This window comes from Aethina tumida, chromosome 5 (genome assembly GCF_024364675.1).
Source record: "Aethina tumida isolate Nest 87 chromosome 5, icAetTumi1.1, whole genome shotgun sequence".
Lineage (NCBI taxonomy): Eukaryota > Metazoa > Arthropoda > Insecta > Coleoptera > Nitidulidae > Aethina > Aethina tumida.
Window position 1 is genome coordinate 15,691,233 of NC_065439.1, and position 14,943 is coordinate 15,706,175.

The following is a 14,943-nucleotide window of genomic DNA, read 5'->3' on the forward strand; positions in this document are numbered from 1 at the left end:
TGTGGTCGTTTCATTATGTGATGGTTTTAGTGTATTTTAAAATAAGCTTTATTAAACTCTGCTATAAATTACATATAAACAAATAAATACAAAATATACAATTTTGTAAATCAGTATAAACGTACCGATTATTAAAAAGTGCTTACGTGCTAAACTGTCATTTTATTAGTATACACTTTCAAAATGCAAAAAGTAATAGTTATTCTAAGACCATCCATACAAGAGGTAAGGCAGCTTCTCAATACATCAAAAGCTACAAACAGGTCTTGTTAATACTCTTCCTAACAGGCGTGTAACAGTAATATATTAAATCTGGTTTTGTACAACAAAATACTTGATTATCACAGGTGGTTTAAGATTTCAAAGCTGCCAATCTGCTCTGCATTTCTGCCAGTTCTTCTGGATCCTCTTCCTCCTCTTCTTCCCTTGATGGTGTTGCCACATCCTCCTGTTTTGATGGGGGGAGTGGAGCCTCGCCAATTTTACCTATATTAACCAACACAATGAATACAAATATTATAGTTACAGTCAAAATTGTACCTTCAGTAATCTCCCAAATGACTTTGTCAACCTCGGTTTGCGCCGCCTCCTCAATTTCTTCTGAGTCCTCCATGATGCTCATTGAGTCATCCAACATCTCTTCAATGATGCCTGCTTTCATCATTTCCTTGGACATGTTTTGCATTGTCTGAGCAACTTCTGGAACTCTGATTAAGCGTTGCATTGCCTGCATTACTTCTGTAGACTTTGATAGTGAGCCAGCCACCCTCAACGTTGCTAAAAAGTTGCTTTCATTTATAAACATTTAGTGATAATTTTTGCATTAAATACCTAATTGATTTTTCATTTGCAACATGACAGAATTAATGTGTGCTTTTGAGGTGTATATCTTGTTGACAGCATGCCGAGCCCTAATAATCTCCTTGGCCAGAATGGTGCAAGTATCTTTATCATTTTTTTTGGCTGCCTCCTTGAGTGAACGTTTGACCTTTTCTTCCTCGCGTTGTATGGCTAAAATTCAGTATTTTTAGCGGTGACATACTCGCTATGACCTTAATTGTACCTCTAATCTGCCTGTCTAGTTGGTAACCTTCTTTGCGCAGTTTGTGGTTCCATTCAGTTACCTGAAACAATTTCAGTTAGTTATTTGGAATTGGGTTACAATTGGGGTCGACGTACCATGTCTTTGGGGGTGCGCTCCGGCGTTTTTCCAAAAAGACCCATATTTATATTTATTGTTGTTGCGCGAAACGTCAGAAATATGTCAGTGACTCACATAAACAGGTTAACCAACATATCCACTGGCCTTGGATTTTAATGTATTTCCAAAAGGATTTGTTTATTTTTTCATTGACTAATAAAGGATTTGTTAAAACTTGATTATGGCTAATTTTTAAAGGCTATCGGAAAAATTATTCTAAAAGGGTTGGCAATAAATATTGTAAATGCGTTTTAAAATGTTTAACAAAAATAGTTTTTTAAGATGCAAATATTATTTAAATATTCTTTCTTTAACTTTAATAATGTTAAATAATTTGTACGACAGCCTATTAAAATATTTAAATAAAATTATAAAATATTTAAATATGACGCCAAACTTTACTTCCGGACTGTAGTAGGAAAAGTGTCAACGACACAAACGATAAAACAACTAATAAAACTTCAAAACCAATAAAAATAACAAATATTTTATTATAAAATTACTAGTTATATAATAAAGGTTTGACTCAAAGTAAAAGTTTAATCCGATAAAACTTTATCGATGACATTAAACGTTACGTTTGATTTTGAATTTGGCGGCATTTGACATTCGCACCACAACTGCGCAAGAAGGAAGTCGTCCATTTTCTTTTCACCTGCACCGGGCCACAAGCACATGTGCTCCGGCAAAAACTAGTGAAATAAGCGTGCATTAGTCGAACGCACAGGAAAACAAGTTAGTGCAGCAACCGACGTATCTAGGTAAAGTGACTAGGTGAAAGATGAACAGCGAGAAGTTGAAGAAATTGCAGTCGCAAGTGCGGATCGGCGGCAAGGGCACCCCCAGACGCAAAAAGAAGGTGGTGCACTCGACACAGGCCACCGACGACAAGAAATTGCAATCGTCGCTGAAGAAACTGTCCGTGAACACCATCCCCGGCATCGAGGAGGTAAACATGATCAAGGACGACGGGACTGTGATCCACTTCAACAACCCCAAGGCCCAAGCCTCCCTCGCCGCCAACACGTTCGCCATCACCGGACACGGTGAGAACAAACAGATCACAGAAATGCTGCCTGGTATCCTCAGCCAATTGGGTCCCGAAGGCATCACCCAGTTGAAGAGATTGGCCAGCACCGTAGCCAATGCTGGTGTCAACAAAATTGCTCCAGAGGATGAGGAGGATGTGCCCGATCTAGTGGAGAATTTCGATGAGGCGTGCAAGGCTGAAGTCGCCAAAAAGGAGACTGAGGACAAGCCCAAGGAAAACTAGGTCCATTTGAATGTCGCCTAGGCTTTAGTTCGTTTGCTGCGCGGAATCTTCAGGGTGTTTGAACACTCTTCAATTTTTTATTCGGAGACATACACTTGTAACCTATTTGTGTGTTATTAATACCAAAAGTTTTTGTTAAATTTAGACAACCATGTGTATAGAATATTTCTTAAAACAAATACACTATTATTCTAATATGTTGGGTTATTTTTTGTAATAAAACACAATAATCCACATTGTGTGTTTATTTATTTTCCATTGTTTCAGCTACCATGTGCTATTTCTAAAAATAGCGCTTGAGCATGATTATAAAAGGTAGGTTCAACAATTCTTATTAGGTACATTAAAAACCACATGGGTGAATTAAATTAACAGTTCAAGGTCAATGTTTAAATAGAATTAAAAACAGGAACAAGAAACAGATAATGATAACTTAAACCTTGTAAACAAATCAATGACAATTGATAAAAACTAACTTGAAGAAAAAAAGTCGATTAAATCGAGTAAATTGAAAATAAAATAAATAAATTATCAGTTGAATTAAAATTTAGTGAGTACAGCCAGCATATTTCTATTTGTAGCACAAGTTTTTTAAGTAAGATGTTATTTAATTATCTTAAATAGTTAGGTAATTTTTTAAAAACTTTTATATAATAGACCAACTCCAAACTGGTCAGGTTATTCTCTCATTGTTATAAAATACTTCATAATTGTTTTAAAAAAATGAATAAGAAAAATATTTTTTTAGTCTTAAATCTTTAAGGAGAACCTAACAATTAATTCATCAAAAATAGAGTACACATTTATTGGAAATTTATACACTTAGATAACATTTATTAGAGATTGAAAGAATTTTTATTTTGTTTAATCCTAACTTATTTTAGTAGCCAATTCTTTTTCCTAAAAACTAGATGTTAATAGTAAATTTAATTTTTTTTTAAAGGGAGATATATAAAACATTTAGTTTAATAAACTAATTTTGGTCATGTAAATGGAGAAAATTAGTATTTTTGATGTTCGAAACCCTTGTGTACCCTTTATATATGTATAGCATAAAATAAAAAACCTTGCCTTTAAAACATAAACGTGTATTTGTGTATAAGAATATGTACATAACTAACAATAAACAATAAGATGGAAATGTTTAATATCGATTTATTTATTACCATTGATAAAATAACTGTATAAGTTAGCAATCTCCCCGTTGTTCTTCCAATAAGTTAGTTAGATAAGTTAAAAAATCATATTAATCTAAAGGCAGTAAATACTATTAACAATCAGATTTGCACTAACACTTCTTGGTTGGAGTTGGTGGAGTTTTCAGTGTAGCATTGAGGTCTTTCTCGCAGTTGGAATATGCCATGCCGATGCCGAAGCCGCCGCCCATCAGAATTGGCCACCTTCTTCTCTTGAAGAACAGCAACGAGAATATCGAGCCCAAAACGATTCCACCACCTAAAAACCGATTACAACAATTAGGTTATGTCTGTGATGTAACAATTAAAATCACGTAAACGGGGACGAAAGTGCCAAAATTGCGCTGGATAATATTTAAGGGGGTTCGTCGAAGACCACTTACCGAATTTAAGGGCGGCGTCGGACACGCAACGGTCCCATTTCCTACCAAGTTCCTCCTCGACGTAAACGGGTGTCGCCATTTTTTCGCTGCTTCGATTTGATTACGGTTTCGTCAGATTTTATTTTCGGATTTGATTTACTGATGGTTTCGTGAATTTGTAATTCTTCTCTTTGACATTTCTGACGCGATTCACGCAGCGATGGTTTATGTAATGTGCATTTTTTTATTATTCCGAGTTATTCTAAATTTGCTTGACTGTCAATTTTGACGCGCGAATTAATTTGAATGACAAAACTTGATTTTTTGGAAATTTGATGAGTGCTTCATTTACAAAATTTGACATTGTTAAATGGAATACGAATAAATGTTTAATAACGAGTCAGTCGTTATACTCAAAAGTGAAAATAATTTGTATGCTTAAATTGTGTGTTGGCAAACATGAAGTCAGGATAACCAACTTGATGTCGATTATTCTGTGATTTACCGTTTAAGTGTTTTGTGACATCAATTATTTATAGTTGGCGATAAAATGTCACTAAATAACATTTTTTAGGTTATTTGTTTCCAAAACTTTAAATATTTTAAAAATTAAGAGGAACTGAAAAAGAAACAATGTGGAAAAAGAGTCAAGTAAGAAAACTTTATTTTATGTAAGAAAAAATAAAACGAACAAGTTATATTAGTGTTAATATGGTTTTATACAAAGAAATGTGTTTCTTATTCTTTTCTAAAATTATTTTAAATTGCAGTAATGATGTAGATGAGCAGGAATTATGTGTTAAGTAAGTATATCTTAATATTCAATTAGTGTGACATATATTAATTACATGATTGATATTGGATGATTGTAATTAATATAACATCATTCAGCCAAAATGTATATGAAGATTAAGAGGCGCATCTAGTGTGGAATTTTGAAAAATTAAATTTCATATTTCGATAGTGTATGCCTTAAAAATAACATACTAAAATTTCAAATGAATATCTCAAATAGTTTTTGAGATACAGCCTTATAAAGAGTAGCTGCTCATTAGTTATAAAGTTATGTTTACTACTGGGTCTACTAGAGTTATTATTTGGGCTGCAATGATGAAAATATTTTGATTGATCCAACTCACTATATTCTGTTCTGGTTTTTGAATTTTGCCAGGCTAAAAACCATCAAATTTTCGAGTAAAATACTACACTTTCAAAACTCTGCCATTTTGTTAAATTACAATTTTTTATTTCAACAGTGGGTAAAGGTATAGGCAATACTTTCTAGTTTAATTATACACACACTTTTTTCAATTCAGCTATGCTGAAGGTGTAAATCACTGCAGCAGTGGAGGACCTCTCTTATTTAGTGACGAATAACTCACTTAAAATTAAAATTTAATTGTATATTCATTATTTATACACAAATGTTTCTTACAAAAACATTTGATGCAGTAGTTTTCTTTTAAAAAATCGCATAAATCACCTTTATTTTGGCCATCACAGTAGGTTAGGTGTGGCCCTTAAATATACAAAGTGTTTCTAAAAATATAAAAATTGAGTAGAGTACTTAATAATATCTCAAAAACGGATGTAATAATTAAAATTAATCAAGACTACCTTTTGTCTTCCAAACTCTGAACAGAATATAAAAACTTAACATTTTTAAAAAAATATTCAGTGGCCAAGAAAACGAAATAAATAAAAAAAGAAATGTAGGTATGTATTTCAAGATAATATATATCAAATATAAACGTTGTTAGTTACAGAAATATAAGAAAACAATAATTTTTAATACTTAAATTTGAGAAGTATTTAGTTCAGGAAAAAAAATATTTATATTTTCTGTAATATTGCGCGTGTTTTTAGAAACATCTTGTACATTTTCTAGACATTTAAACTGTGTTTTAGAAGTTATATATATATATATATATATATATATATATATATATATATATATATATTCATAATAAAAATGTTTACAGGTAGTCAAAGGAATGCCAAAAACTGATTTGCCAACTGACATTTAGTTAAGACGTCACCACCAAAATGTACAACTTTTTAAATCCGTGTCTGCTCCCTAAAGTGGAGTGTGATTCCTTGTCGATGGACCACTATGAAGTAAACAACCTGATCAGCGAAAATATCTCGGTTAAATCACGCGGTTTCATAGCATATTCAACAGTAAAGCCTCCCATTAACGTGGACTTTCAAATGCTTTGCTCCGTGGACGTGCGCTACGTGAAGGTGACAAGCTGCGTGGGCCAACAAAGATGTACTGGTATACAGCTACTGATGAAAAACTCCAGTTATCGAGACTACACTCTCGTCAGTAGGGCGGAGTACGACAAGCGGGGCGTGGTATTCTGTAACCGTAGGTTCTACTCCAAGGAGAGACCTCCATGCAACGTGGACGACTACCACTTGGAGTTTTTCATGGCGCACGTGTTCAGGTTGTTCTCAAGCGCCGACTCCGTCAGACTGACCATTAATCGCACCCACAAGTCGGTGCCTTGTCTCGCGGCTGTTGAGGTTTGGGGCAACGCTTCGAGATTTTGCTCCGTGGATACCAAAGCTACCGTCGCTAAGCTGTACAACGCGGTGTTCAGCACTCAGGTATCGGAAGAGGACAAATCAGACAGTCCATCTTTAGGACACGACAAAGGTGACTGCGATGACGAAGTTGCCATCCCAAACGATTACAAAGACGCGTTAACATTGGAACTTATGACGATGCCGATGACGTTGCCTAGCGGCAAGAACGTGGATCAAACTACGTTGGAAAAAATTACGGTTAACGATGCGAACCACGGCAGAGAGCCTCGCGATCCGTTTACGGGAGTTAAGTATACGTCAACGGTGAAACCAATCCTGAATGTCCATTTGAAGACCCGGATTGACTTGTTCTTGCTGAAGCACGGTGACAGATTCCAGACGCAAGGGACGACAAGAATCCTAGGGGGCTCTAACACCTCGACGTCCACTGCCAGTTTTTATGAGGATAGGATTAAACCATTGGCTAACGCCAAGAGGACTGTGGGAACGGGCCGGACTGTTTGCAGGCCTGAATTGTTTGGCCTTCAAGGACTTATGAAAAGGGCAGCGCCGACTTCTTTCAATTCTTCTCTAAATCCAATCGCTAATAAGAGAATTGCTACTAGTACTGGTACTAATATTCCAACAAGTACTGAAACTTTAATTGGCAGTATTCCGACTTCTGATAACTATAAAAGAACCGTTTCTAGTTCTAGCTTCAACTTTCCAAGTTCCACAAGTGCCAAAAATGGAACTCTCGCAGTTCTTACCACTGGAGAGGGAGCACAAGTAAATGGACCAAACAGGGACTCAAAAAGAACTCAGGATAATTTAAGCGGGAGCTACGTAAACGAAAATGATGATGATGATTTGAATCGTGCGATAAAGAAAGTTATTTCAAATGTTGTATCATACAAGAAGGAGAATAAAATTACGTGTGCCAAGTGCAATGAAGGACTGAAACCATGGTACAAAGTTCCTTGTGACCATTGCTATTGTAGGCCGTGTATGCTGGTGGTTTCTAATGATTTAAAATGTGATATTTGTAAACGTTCGTTTACAAGAAACGAAATTGAAAAAATCAACGTTTAATGTTGATTATTTTGCACTGAATTTAATGTGATACATGTGAATGTTTATTGGAATTGATGTAAATTTCAATCAACTATTCATAATTGTTTAATGTAATAAATTTATTTAGTTAATTTATTTTCTATTTATATGTTTCTTTAATAAATTCATACAAAAAAATGTGTTTATATCAACTATACAATTTATTTTCCATCTGTAATGTTTATTATTATGGTAATAATTTATTTAACTTTCTCAGTACAATTAAGTATTTTAATATATCTGCTAAATTTTTATAATACAAAAGTGTGGGATACTTGAAGAATATTAAATTTAAATTCTTTAAGGTGGAATTAAATATTTTATACATAGATTAAGGAATTTATTTTCTTATCTGGGATTTTGTTTATTAAATTTTGAATATTTATATTTTTTGTCTTAAAATGACAAATTTTAGTCTCAATTATTAATAAAATTGGAGATACTTACCTTAAACTGTTGGAAAGTTTTGGTATTGTTTTATTTAATTCTCTCTAGTTATTAATTGAGCAATAATAAAACAAATTTTCATAACAAATATGTATTTTCTGGAATGTTACAATCAAATTTGCGTTTGAAACGGTTTCACACATAAATAAATTAATCTAAATATATTGACGCAGCTTAAAACATACACGTTTTGTGCATTTAATTATATAAAATTGATATAAGAATTTTATATTTACTGACTAGAATTAAATACATCACAACAGTATTATTATTATCAAAACTTGCATACTAGGATTTTACAAAAACTTCTTTCGCGATCGGACTTGTTTGAAAATAAGGAAAAAAGACTTTTTGTAAAAACCCAACTAATAATTTTCTAATCATTGGTAACTGCTCGACAACAAACAATTAAACAAATATCAAAATCTATCTTACATTAATCATTATAAAATAATTTAATTTTAGTATATCAGAAACAGTAATAATAATTTTGTTAGTTTAAAAAAATAGACGTTATTAAATATGACTAATGATCGCACGATAATAAATATATTATATACACACCCTAACTAAAATCATTAACATTCTGTACAAATTATTTGGTAAGTTTTAAAATTACATCTGTGATAAATGTAACTTTGTAATACATAATCTCAGTTTCATAAAAAAAACATATCGAAAATCTGCCCAGATATGTTACATAAGTAGCAACTAGTATTTAAAATACTGGCTAAACAACATAACTACACGAAAAACAAACACAGGAACAACTCTCAAACAATTTAAATATTAACTCGTCTGAAAGCAACAACTTCATAAAAAACAACAATCAGCCTCAAAACTGAATAAGTACAAAATTACACAAAATCGCACGGGGAGCCACAACAACCCTGTTTCTGACCGACAGTCCGTTTACTCAATGCCAAACGTGTTGGTCTCCTCCACTGCCAAAAGAAGTTTTTCGTACAACACTTCCGAGGTGGGATAAGGGGGCAAGTCCAGACGATTGAAGCACGTGTGTGCCCTGGGAAGACTGTTCGGTTTGCCCCACTTTTCAATGCAGAACTTGCGCGGACCTATCGAACCCCTCAGGGCCGAAAAGCCCTCGAACGGGATGCTGGACGTTCCGGTCACGAATTGGAGCAGCCTTAGCCTTTGTTCATTGGTAAATCTAAAAGTAATTTGTTGGTAAATCGTTACTATTGATGATGTTTGTTGATTTTACCTTTCGATGGCTTGCCAGAACCACACCACGACCGGATGTTGGTCGTGGTAGCCGCCCCTGTATTCGGTGTGTTGCCTCCAGTCCATCAGGTCGATTTCAGCCGTTCCGGCGATCACCAGTTCCAACTCTCTGGCGTCGAAGACGCTTACGAGACGAGGGTCCACCACTTCATAAAAGCCTCTTACTAGCGATTCAGTTTGCTCGGCGACTCCTCGTTCCAACCTCCATCGCACTATCCTCTCCAAGTACTCCTATAATCAATACATGAATGTTAGTTATTGGTGATCAGTTAAATGATGAGTATTACCTTTTTGTTCTTTTCTGTAACTGGTACATTTCGGCCGCCTGGTTTCAATTCTCGTTCCAAAACTTGACCGAAAACTTCCTCGGTAACGGCGAAAGTCAACTCCAGTTCGCCCTGATTCGAAACGTCGTGTTCACGAATCCACTGCAACGATTGATGGAACTCGAAGTCTAGACTTTCCAAATCGGATAAAGCCACAGGTAGTCGCAGTAAAGCTTTATAAAATGGCCTGGTAAAGAAAGCGTCCAGAAGATACTGATGCACCAAGGCCAAACCCAACACTCTGCCACTAAACCTGAACCTAAACAATGGAACGAGCGTAAATTGTTGAGTCATAATGGCAAGAAGATTAATTACCAGTCGTGGTAGTTGTCAACGAAGGCGGACATCGGCGAAATCTGGACTGTGTAAGTATCATTGGCTGAATATTCGAAAAGCCCGTAATAAGGATTAAAAAGTTCTCTAGAGATAAGGAAGAAAAACTCTCTGGACGGACCGCCGTAATCCAACCCCTCCTCGTTGTCCCAAACTACGCACAGCTTGCCCTTCTGCAGTTCCTTTTTGTTCGCCGACATAATTCTTCTGAAGGCGTCCTCCAGCAAGTGGTCTCTTCGTATGTGTAACCTGAGCAAATTAAATTGTTATAATGACATAAGCATTCGATTAAAAACTACGTACTTGAATTTTCCGGGTCCCTGTCCGTATCCTTTGCTCTCGAGCTTGCGGTAGAAGTTCCTGAGTTTGGCCTCGAAGTCGCGTTTGTGCGGCGCTTGGACCCGGTGCCGTCCCATGCCCGGCGAGGCAATCGGAGACGGCGCCGGCGAACCGCGTGGACTCCTGGTGCTGTTCGCGGCCGACCTCGTCTCCACCGCAGGGACATAAGACATAATCTCCTGCTCGAAGAGGCTGCAAAAGGAATATCCGAATTAGATATATGTGTAGCATGATTTAACGAGTTGGGCATCTATTTTCGCTTCCATCTCCCGCAACCCAGTTTTATTTGATTGTGTGCGACCCATTTTCGATACACATTAAACCAAAGAAAAAGTCGGTCGATGCAATGTGCAACTTACATCTGTCCCACATCTGTACACGCGGTTTTGTTTCCGGACGGTTAAAATGGGTTATGAATAGTTTTATATCCTGTTGATTCGTTTTACAGTTATTCGGATGAGTTTCCGCACGTTGCAACTGTGTTTGTCCAGTTTATTATTTTATTGCGTCGAATCATTTTCTGTATTGTGGCAGTTCAATGACTTGAAAACTGATGGCACAAAGGAACAGGCCACAAATAAGTTATCAGATGCAGGATGCGCATCGAATAAATCCTCCACATCCTCCAGTCGGAATTTTATTTTAGTCCACAAAAAAACAACGCGAAGCAGTCGCCTAAATAGATTTTGAATGAACATCAACCGAATTAAAATTAAACACGGTTGCGCCAAAAACGGACAACAAAATCTCACGTGGAGCGTGTCAAAATAAAACGCGTTGGTGCGTCTATAAATAAGCGAGACCAAGTTCAATAACAATTATTTGCATTACAGATGTTTGCAGACACCGCATGTGTCAACCACACTTCATGAATTCGTTACGTTCTGAAGAGATGCACAATTAGATCTTTGCCGTCTCGAAGTTAGAAGTCGTAGTTAGTTTTACACGTTAATTTTAGCATAAAACATGGAATTTTCATTTGGATTTACACGATTTTCCGTGTCGTTTTTTAAGTGCGATTCTACCGTTTCGTAGTTCGGAGACGTTGGAAGTGCCTTTATTTATTGCACGTAATTACATAAATGGCGCTGCTTTTCTTAATCTCATACCATTTTACGAATGCCATATGCTCTTTAATAAAATGTAGAGCTAGCAAGGAAAATTACGTTTAAAAGTATAAAAAGTCAATAAGGATTATTTTATAATTATCTAGACCAGTTTTTAGTTTTAAAACTTGAGGAAATTTAAGATTGTTAACAATTATTATTGGTTACATTAAACGAAACAAAATGAACAACAAAATGAAGTTTAAAGTAAAGGTTAAAATTTTTGTCTAATGGTCTAAAGACAACTTACGTCGTGTTTTAACGAAAGAACACATTAAATACAAAATTTTTGGGCTCTAGTAGAAAAAAATACATAAATTGTTATCAAAAATGTAAGAGAAAAATTGAGAACGTCAATAATTACTATTGGTTTAATTAAACAAAATAAAATTTATGGTCAAAATGATTAACAAAAAAAAAAGTTTATTCATCAATTACATTAAATATGGTGTAAACTACATTTCCTAAATTTTTGTTTAAATTATGAACAATTTATCCAGAATTTTAAAGAGAACGTCAATAATTAGAATTAATTTTATTAAACCATATTTAAGATCAAAATAAATATCAAGAAGTTTATTCATCAATTACTTAAAATTTTGTGTTATATAAATAAATTTCCAAAATTTTTGTCCTAATTATAGACCAATTACACGGTATTTCAACGAAAAATACTAAAAATATAGATTTCTAAAAATGTGAGAGAAAAGCTGGAGTCGTCAATAATTAGAACTGATTTTATTAAATAAAGCATTATTTAAGATCAAAATGAACTTCAAAAGGAAGTTTTTCATCAATTACATTAAATTTTGTGTTTTTTGAATAAATTTCCAAAATTTTTGTCTAAATACAAAATATTGTTTATCCATCAATTATATTAAATATTGTCAATTTTGAATAAATTTTTAAATGTGTGCTTAAATTATAAACAAATTACTAAGTATTTTGAAGAGAAAAAAGTGTTAACTATAAAATTCTGTACGAAAAATGAATGTTTTTGGGCTTCAGTAGCAAAAAATACATAAATTGTTGAATTAACTCTCGTTGGTTACCAAAAATGTGAGAGAAAAGTTAGGAACGTCAATAATTGGTATTCACTTTATTAAACAGAGAAGTATTTAAGATCGCAATAAATATCAAAAAGAAGTTTATTTATCAAATATATTAAATTTTGTGTTTTTTGAATAAATTTCCAAAATTTTTGTCTAAATTATGGGCAAATTTTACAATATTTTAATGAGAAAAACACATCAAATACAAAATTTTGTTTAAAAATAAAATTTTTGGGCTTCAGTAGAAAAAAATACATAAATTGTTAAATTAACTCTCGTTAGTTACTAAAAATGTGAGAGAAAAGTTGGGAACGTCAATAATTAGTATTCATTTTAACAAAGGAGTATTTAAGATCACAATAAATATCAGAAAGAAGTTTATTTATCAAATATATTAAATTTTGTGTTTTTTGAATAAATTTTCAAAATTTTTATGTAAATTATGGGCAAATTATACTATATTTTAATGAGAAAAAAATATCAGATACAAAATATTGTTTAAAAATAAAGTGTTTGGGCTTTAGTAGCAAAAAATACATAAATTGTTAAATTAACTCTCGTTGGTTACTAAAAATGTGAGAGAAAGGTTGGGAAAGTCAATAATTAGTATTCATTTTATTAAACAAAGGAATATTTAAGATCACAATAAACATCAAAAATAAGTTTATTTATCAAATATATTATATTTTGTGGTTTTTTGAATATATTTCCAAAATTTTTGTCTAAATTATGGGCAAATTATGCTATATTTTAATGGGAAAAACACATCAAATACAAAATAAAGTTTTTGGGCTTCAGTAGCAAAAAATACATAAATTGTTAAATAAACTCTCGTTGGTTACTAAAAATGTGAGAGAAAAGTTGGGAACGTCAATAATTAATGTTCATTTTGTTAAACAAAGGAGTATTTAAGATCACAATAAACATCAAAAAGAAGTTTATTTATCAAATATATTATATCTTGTGTTTTTTGAATAAATTTCTAAAATTTTTGTCTAAATTATGGGCAAATTATACAATATTTTAATTTTAATTAAAATACATCAAATACAAAATACTGTTTAAAAATAAAGTTTTTGGACTTAAGTAGCAAAAAATATATAAATTGTTAAATTAACTTTCGTTGGATACTAAACATGTGAGAGAAAAGTTGGGAACGTTAATAATTAGTATTGATTAATTATAGTAATTCTTGTATAAATTGTGGACAAATTATTCAGTATTTTAATAAGAAAAATACAATAAATATAAAATTTTGTTACTAAGCAAATTTATTGATTCTTTTGTTGAATATCAAAAAGGTGGCAGAATACTTGAATATGTTTTTAATTACTTTAATTATCAACAAATTAACGAGGAAATGCATTAAATATGCAATTCTGTTGTTTTTCTGAAAAATGTGCAATGTTATCAAGACTATGAACAAAATTATAACAAGAAATGCATTAATAACGAATCTTTAATGCCACCGAGGATCATTTTATAATTATTTAAACAAGTTTTATCGTTAAAACGTTGAAATTATCTGGTCCAGTTGCGTCGAATTAATTTATCTGCGAACCGTGCCGGCAAATAAAAATTTTCCCAGACACCAGGAAACCGCAATTTCAACAAAATAACAAAAACACGACAGTTTACGACCGTGGCACGCTTCCATGATTAAAAGGAAACGATGATACAAAAACGTATGACATAACAACACGAAAATATACAATCCACCATCACGTCTCGATTAAGTTTGGACTCCGGAGAGCAAGAAAATAAGAGAACCCGATCACATATAATGATTGTTAATGGCAGAGCAACCAGCCCAAATTAATAATATGGCCTTTGGGCGCTCGGCGCATCGGTAATTATTTAACCATTTAGCCACGAGAATTTCACTTAATAATCGTGTTTACGGTACGGCTTTATTGTTCAACTACTGGCGTTAAATTGCACCCCCCCGCGAAAATTACCCACGACCGGCACCGATTATTTTCATTGGATTATTGTGATATTGGAAAAATTCGATTTTTAGCTGCCGGTCGGATGCTGTCACGCCCCATTCGATTAATGCAATTATAATTGTCGGGGATTAAAACAGCCCCAAAGGGTAATTCGTGCAGTAAACGATGACTGCGAAAAACGCATCTTCAGCAACCACTGTTCTTTAAACAACAATAACAGGCGGTATTGTTGGACGGCGAAAAAATGGGGATCGTTGCTCTCTAAATTATTCATATTAGAACAAACAAGACGCGGTATCGTTATCGGTTAAACAAATTTCGTGATAAATACGTAAAAGGGTTTTCTGTTACTGATACCAATCGAACTGATTAATGAAACGATGTTAAATCAATACGGAAAACAATGAATCACTATTAAGTAACAGAAGAAGACCATCATTTTATTTACTCATTCTAAGTTATAGTAATG

General features: G+C 33.5%; 5 protein-coding genes across 7 annotated transcripts in view; 2 read left to right on the forward strand and 3 right to left on the reverse strand.

Annotated features, from left to right (window-relative positions):
- Window positions 1–32: 32 nt before the first annotated feature.
- On the reverse strand, window positions 33–1,325 carry LOC109601735 (charged multivesicular body protein 3). Its single transcript, XM_020018006.2, has 5 exons — window positions 1,180–1,325; window positions 1,064–1,124; window positions 832–1,011; window positions 541–777; window positions 33–486 (listed from the first exon to the last, which is right to left on the reverse strand). Exons 1-5 carry the CDS (start codon window positions 1,222–1,224, stop codon window positions 353–355), a joined length of 657 nt encoding a protein of 218 aa, XP_019873565.1. The 5' UTR covers window positions 1,225–1,325; the 3' UTR covers window positions 33–352.
- Window positions 1,326–1,835: 510 nt separating this feature from the next.
- Window positions 1,836–2,710, forward strand: LOC109601722 (transcription factor BTF3 homolog 4). The gene has a single exon (XM_020017994.2). It carries the CDS (start codon window positions 1,983–1,985, stop codon window positions 2,472–2,474), a length of 492 nt encoding a protein of 163 aa, XP_019873553.1. The 5' UTR covers window positions 1,836–1,982; the 3' UTR covers window positions 2,475–2,710.
- Window positions 2,711–3,546: 836 nt separating this feature from the next.
- On the reverse strand, window positions 3,547–4,275 carry LOC109601721 (MICOS complex subunit MIC10). Its single transcript, XM_020017993.2, has 2 exons — window positions 4,054–4,275; window positions 3,547–3,929 (listed from the first exon to the last, which is right to left on the reverse strand). Exons 1-2 carry the CDS (start codon window positions 4,130–4,132, stop codon window positions 3,763–3,765), a joined length of 246 nt encoding a protein of 81 aa, XP_019873552.1. The 5' UTR covers window positions 4,133–4,275; the 3' UTR covers window positions 3,547–3,762.
- A 180-nt stretch (window positions 4,276–4,455) lies between these two features.
- Window positions 4,456–7,808, forward strand: LOC109601725 (RING finger protein 37). Its single transcript, XM_049967204.1, has 4 exons — window positions 4,456–4,551; window positions 4,607–4,683; window positions 4,803–4,835; window positions 6,015–7,808. Exon 4 carries the CDS (start codon window positions 6,079–6,081, stop codon window positions 7,654–7,656), a length of 1,578 nt encoding a protein of 525 aa, XP_049823161.1. The 5' UTR covers window positions 4,456–4,551; window positions 4,607–4,683; window positions 4,803–4,835; window positions 6,015–6,078; the 3' UTR covers window positions 7,657–7,808.
- Window positions 7,809–8,199: 391 nt separating this feature from the next.
- The window catches only part of LOC109601732 (E3 ubiquitin-protein ligase HECW2-like), a 121,594-nt gene continuing 114,850 nt past the window's right edge, over window positions 8,200–14,943 (reverse strand). For all 3 annotated transcript variants that reach the window (XM_049967186.1, XM_049967187.1, XM_049967188.1), the window contains 5 exons: window positions 10,332–10,559; window positions 10,011–10,277; window positions 9,657–9,954; window positions 9,350–9,600; window positions 8,200–9,295 (listed from right to left, as the gene is read on the reverse strand). In XM_049967186.1, coding sequence (XP_049823143.1) covers window positions 9,037–9,295; window positions 9,350–9,600; window positions 9,657–9,954; window positions 10,011–10,277; window positions 10,332–10,559 — 1,303 coding nt within the window. In that variant the 3' untranslated portion in view covers window positions 8,200–9,036. The remainder of the gene's footprint in view (window positions 9,296–9,349; window positions 9,601–9,656; window positions 9,955–10,010; window positions 10,278–10,331; window positions 10,560–14,943) is intronic.

Bases quoted from the DNA above. Each gene is read 5' to 3' on its own strand.
- LOC109601721 (XM_020017993.2), bottom strand. From the start codon at position 4,132: ATGGCGACACCCGTTTACGTCGAGGAGGAACTTGGTAGGAAATGGGAC. The intron at 3,930-4,053 runs GTAAGTGGTCTT...ATCGGTTTTTAG, and splicing joins CGACGCCGCCCTTAAATTCG to GTGGTGGAATCGTTTTGGGC.
- LOC109601725 (XM_049967204.1), top strand. From the start codon at position 6,079: ATGTACAACTTTTTAAATCCGTGTCTGCTCCCTAAAGTGGAGTGTGAT.
- LOC109601735 (XM_020018006.2), bottom strand. From the start codon at position 1,224: ATGGGTCTTTTTGGAAAAACGCCGGAGCGCACCCCCAAAGACATG. The intron at 1,125-1,179 runs GTACGTCGACCC...AAATTGTTTCAG, and splicing joins AGCGCACCCCCAAAGACATG to GTAACTGAATGGAACCACAA. The intron at 1,012-1,063 runs GTACAATTAAGG...ACTGAATTTTAG, and splicing joins ACTAGACAGGCAGATTAGAG to CCATACAACGCGAGGAAGAA.
- LOC109601722 (XM_020017994.2), top strand. From the start codon at position 1,983: ATGAACAGCGAGAAGTTGAAGAAATTGCAGTCGCAAGTGCGGATCGGC.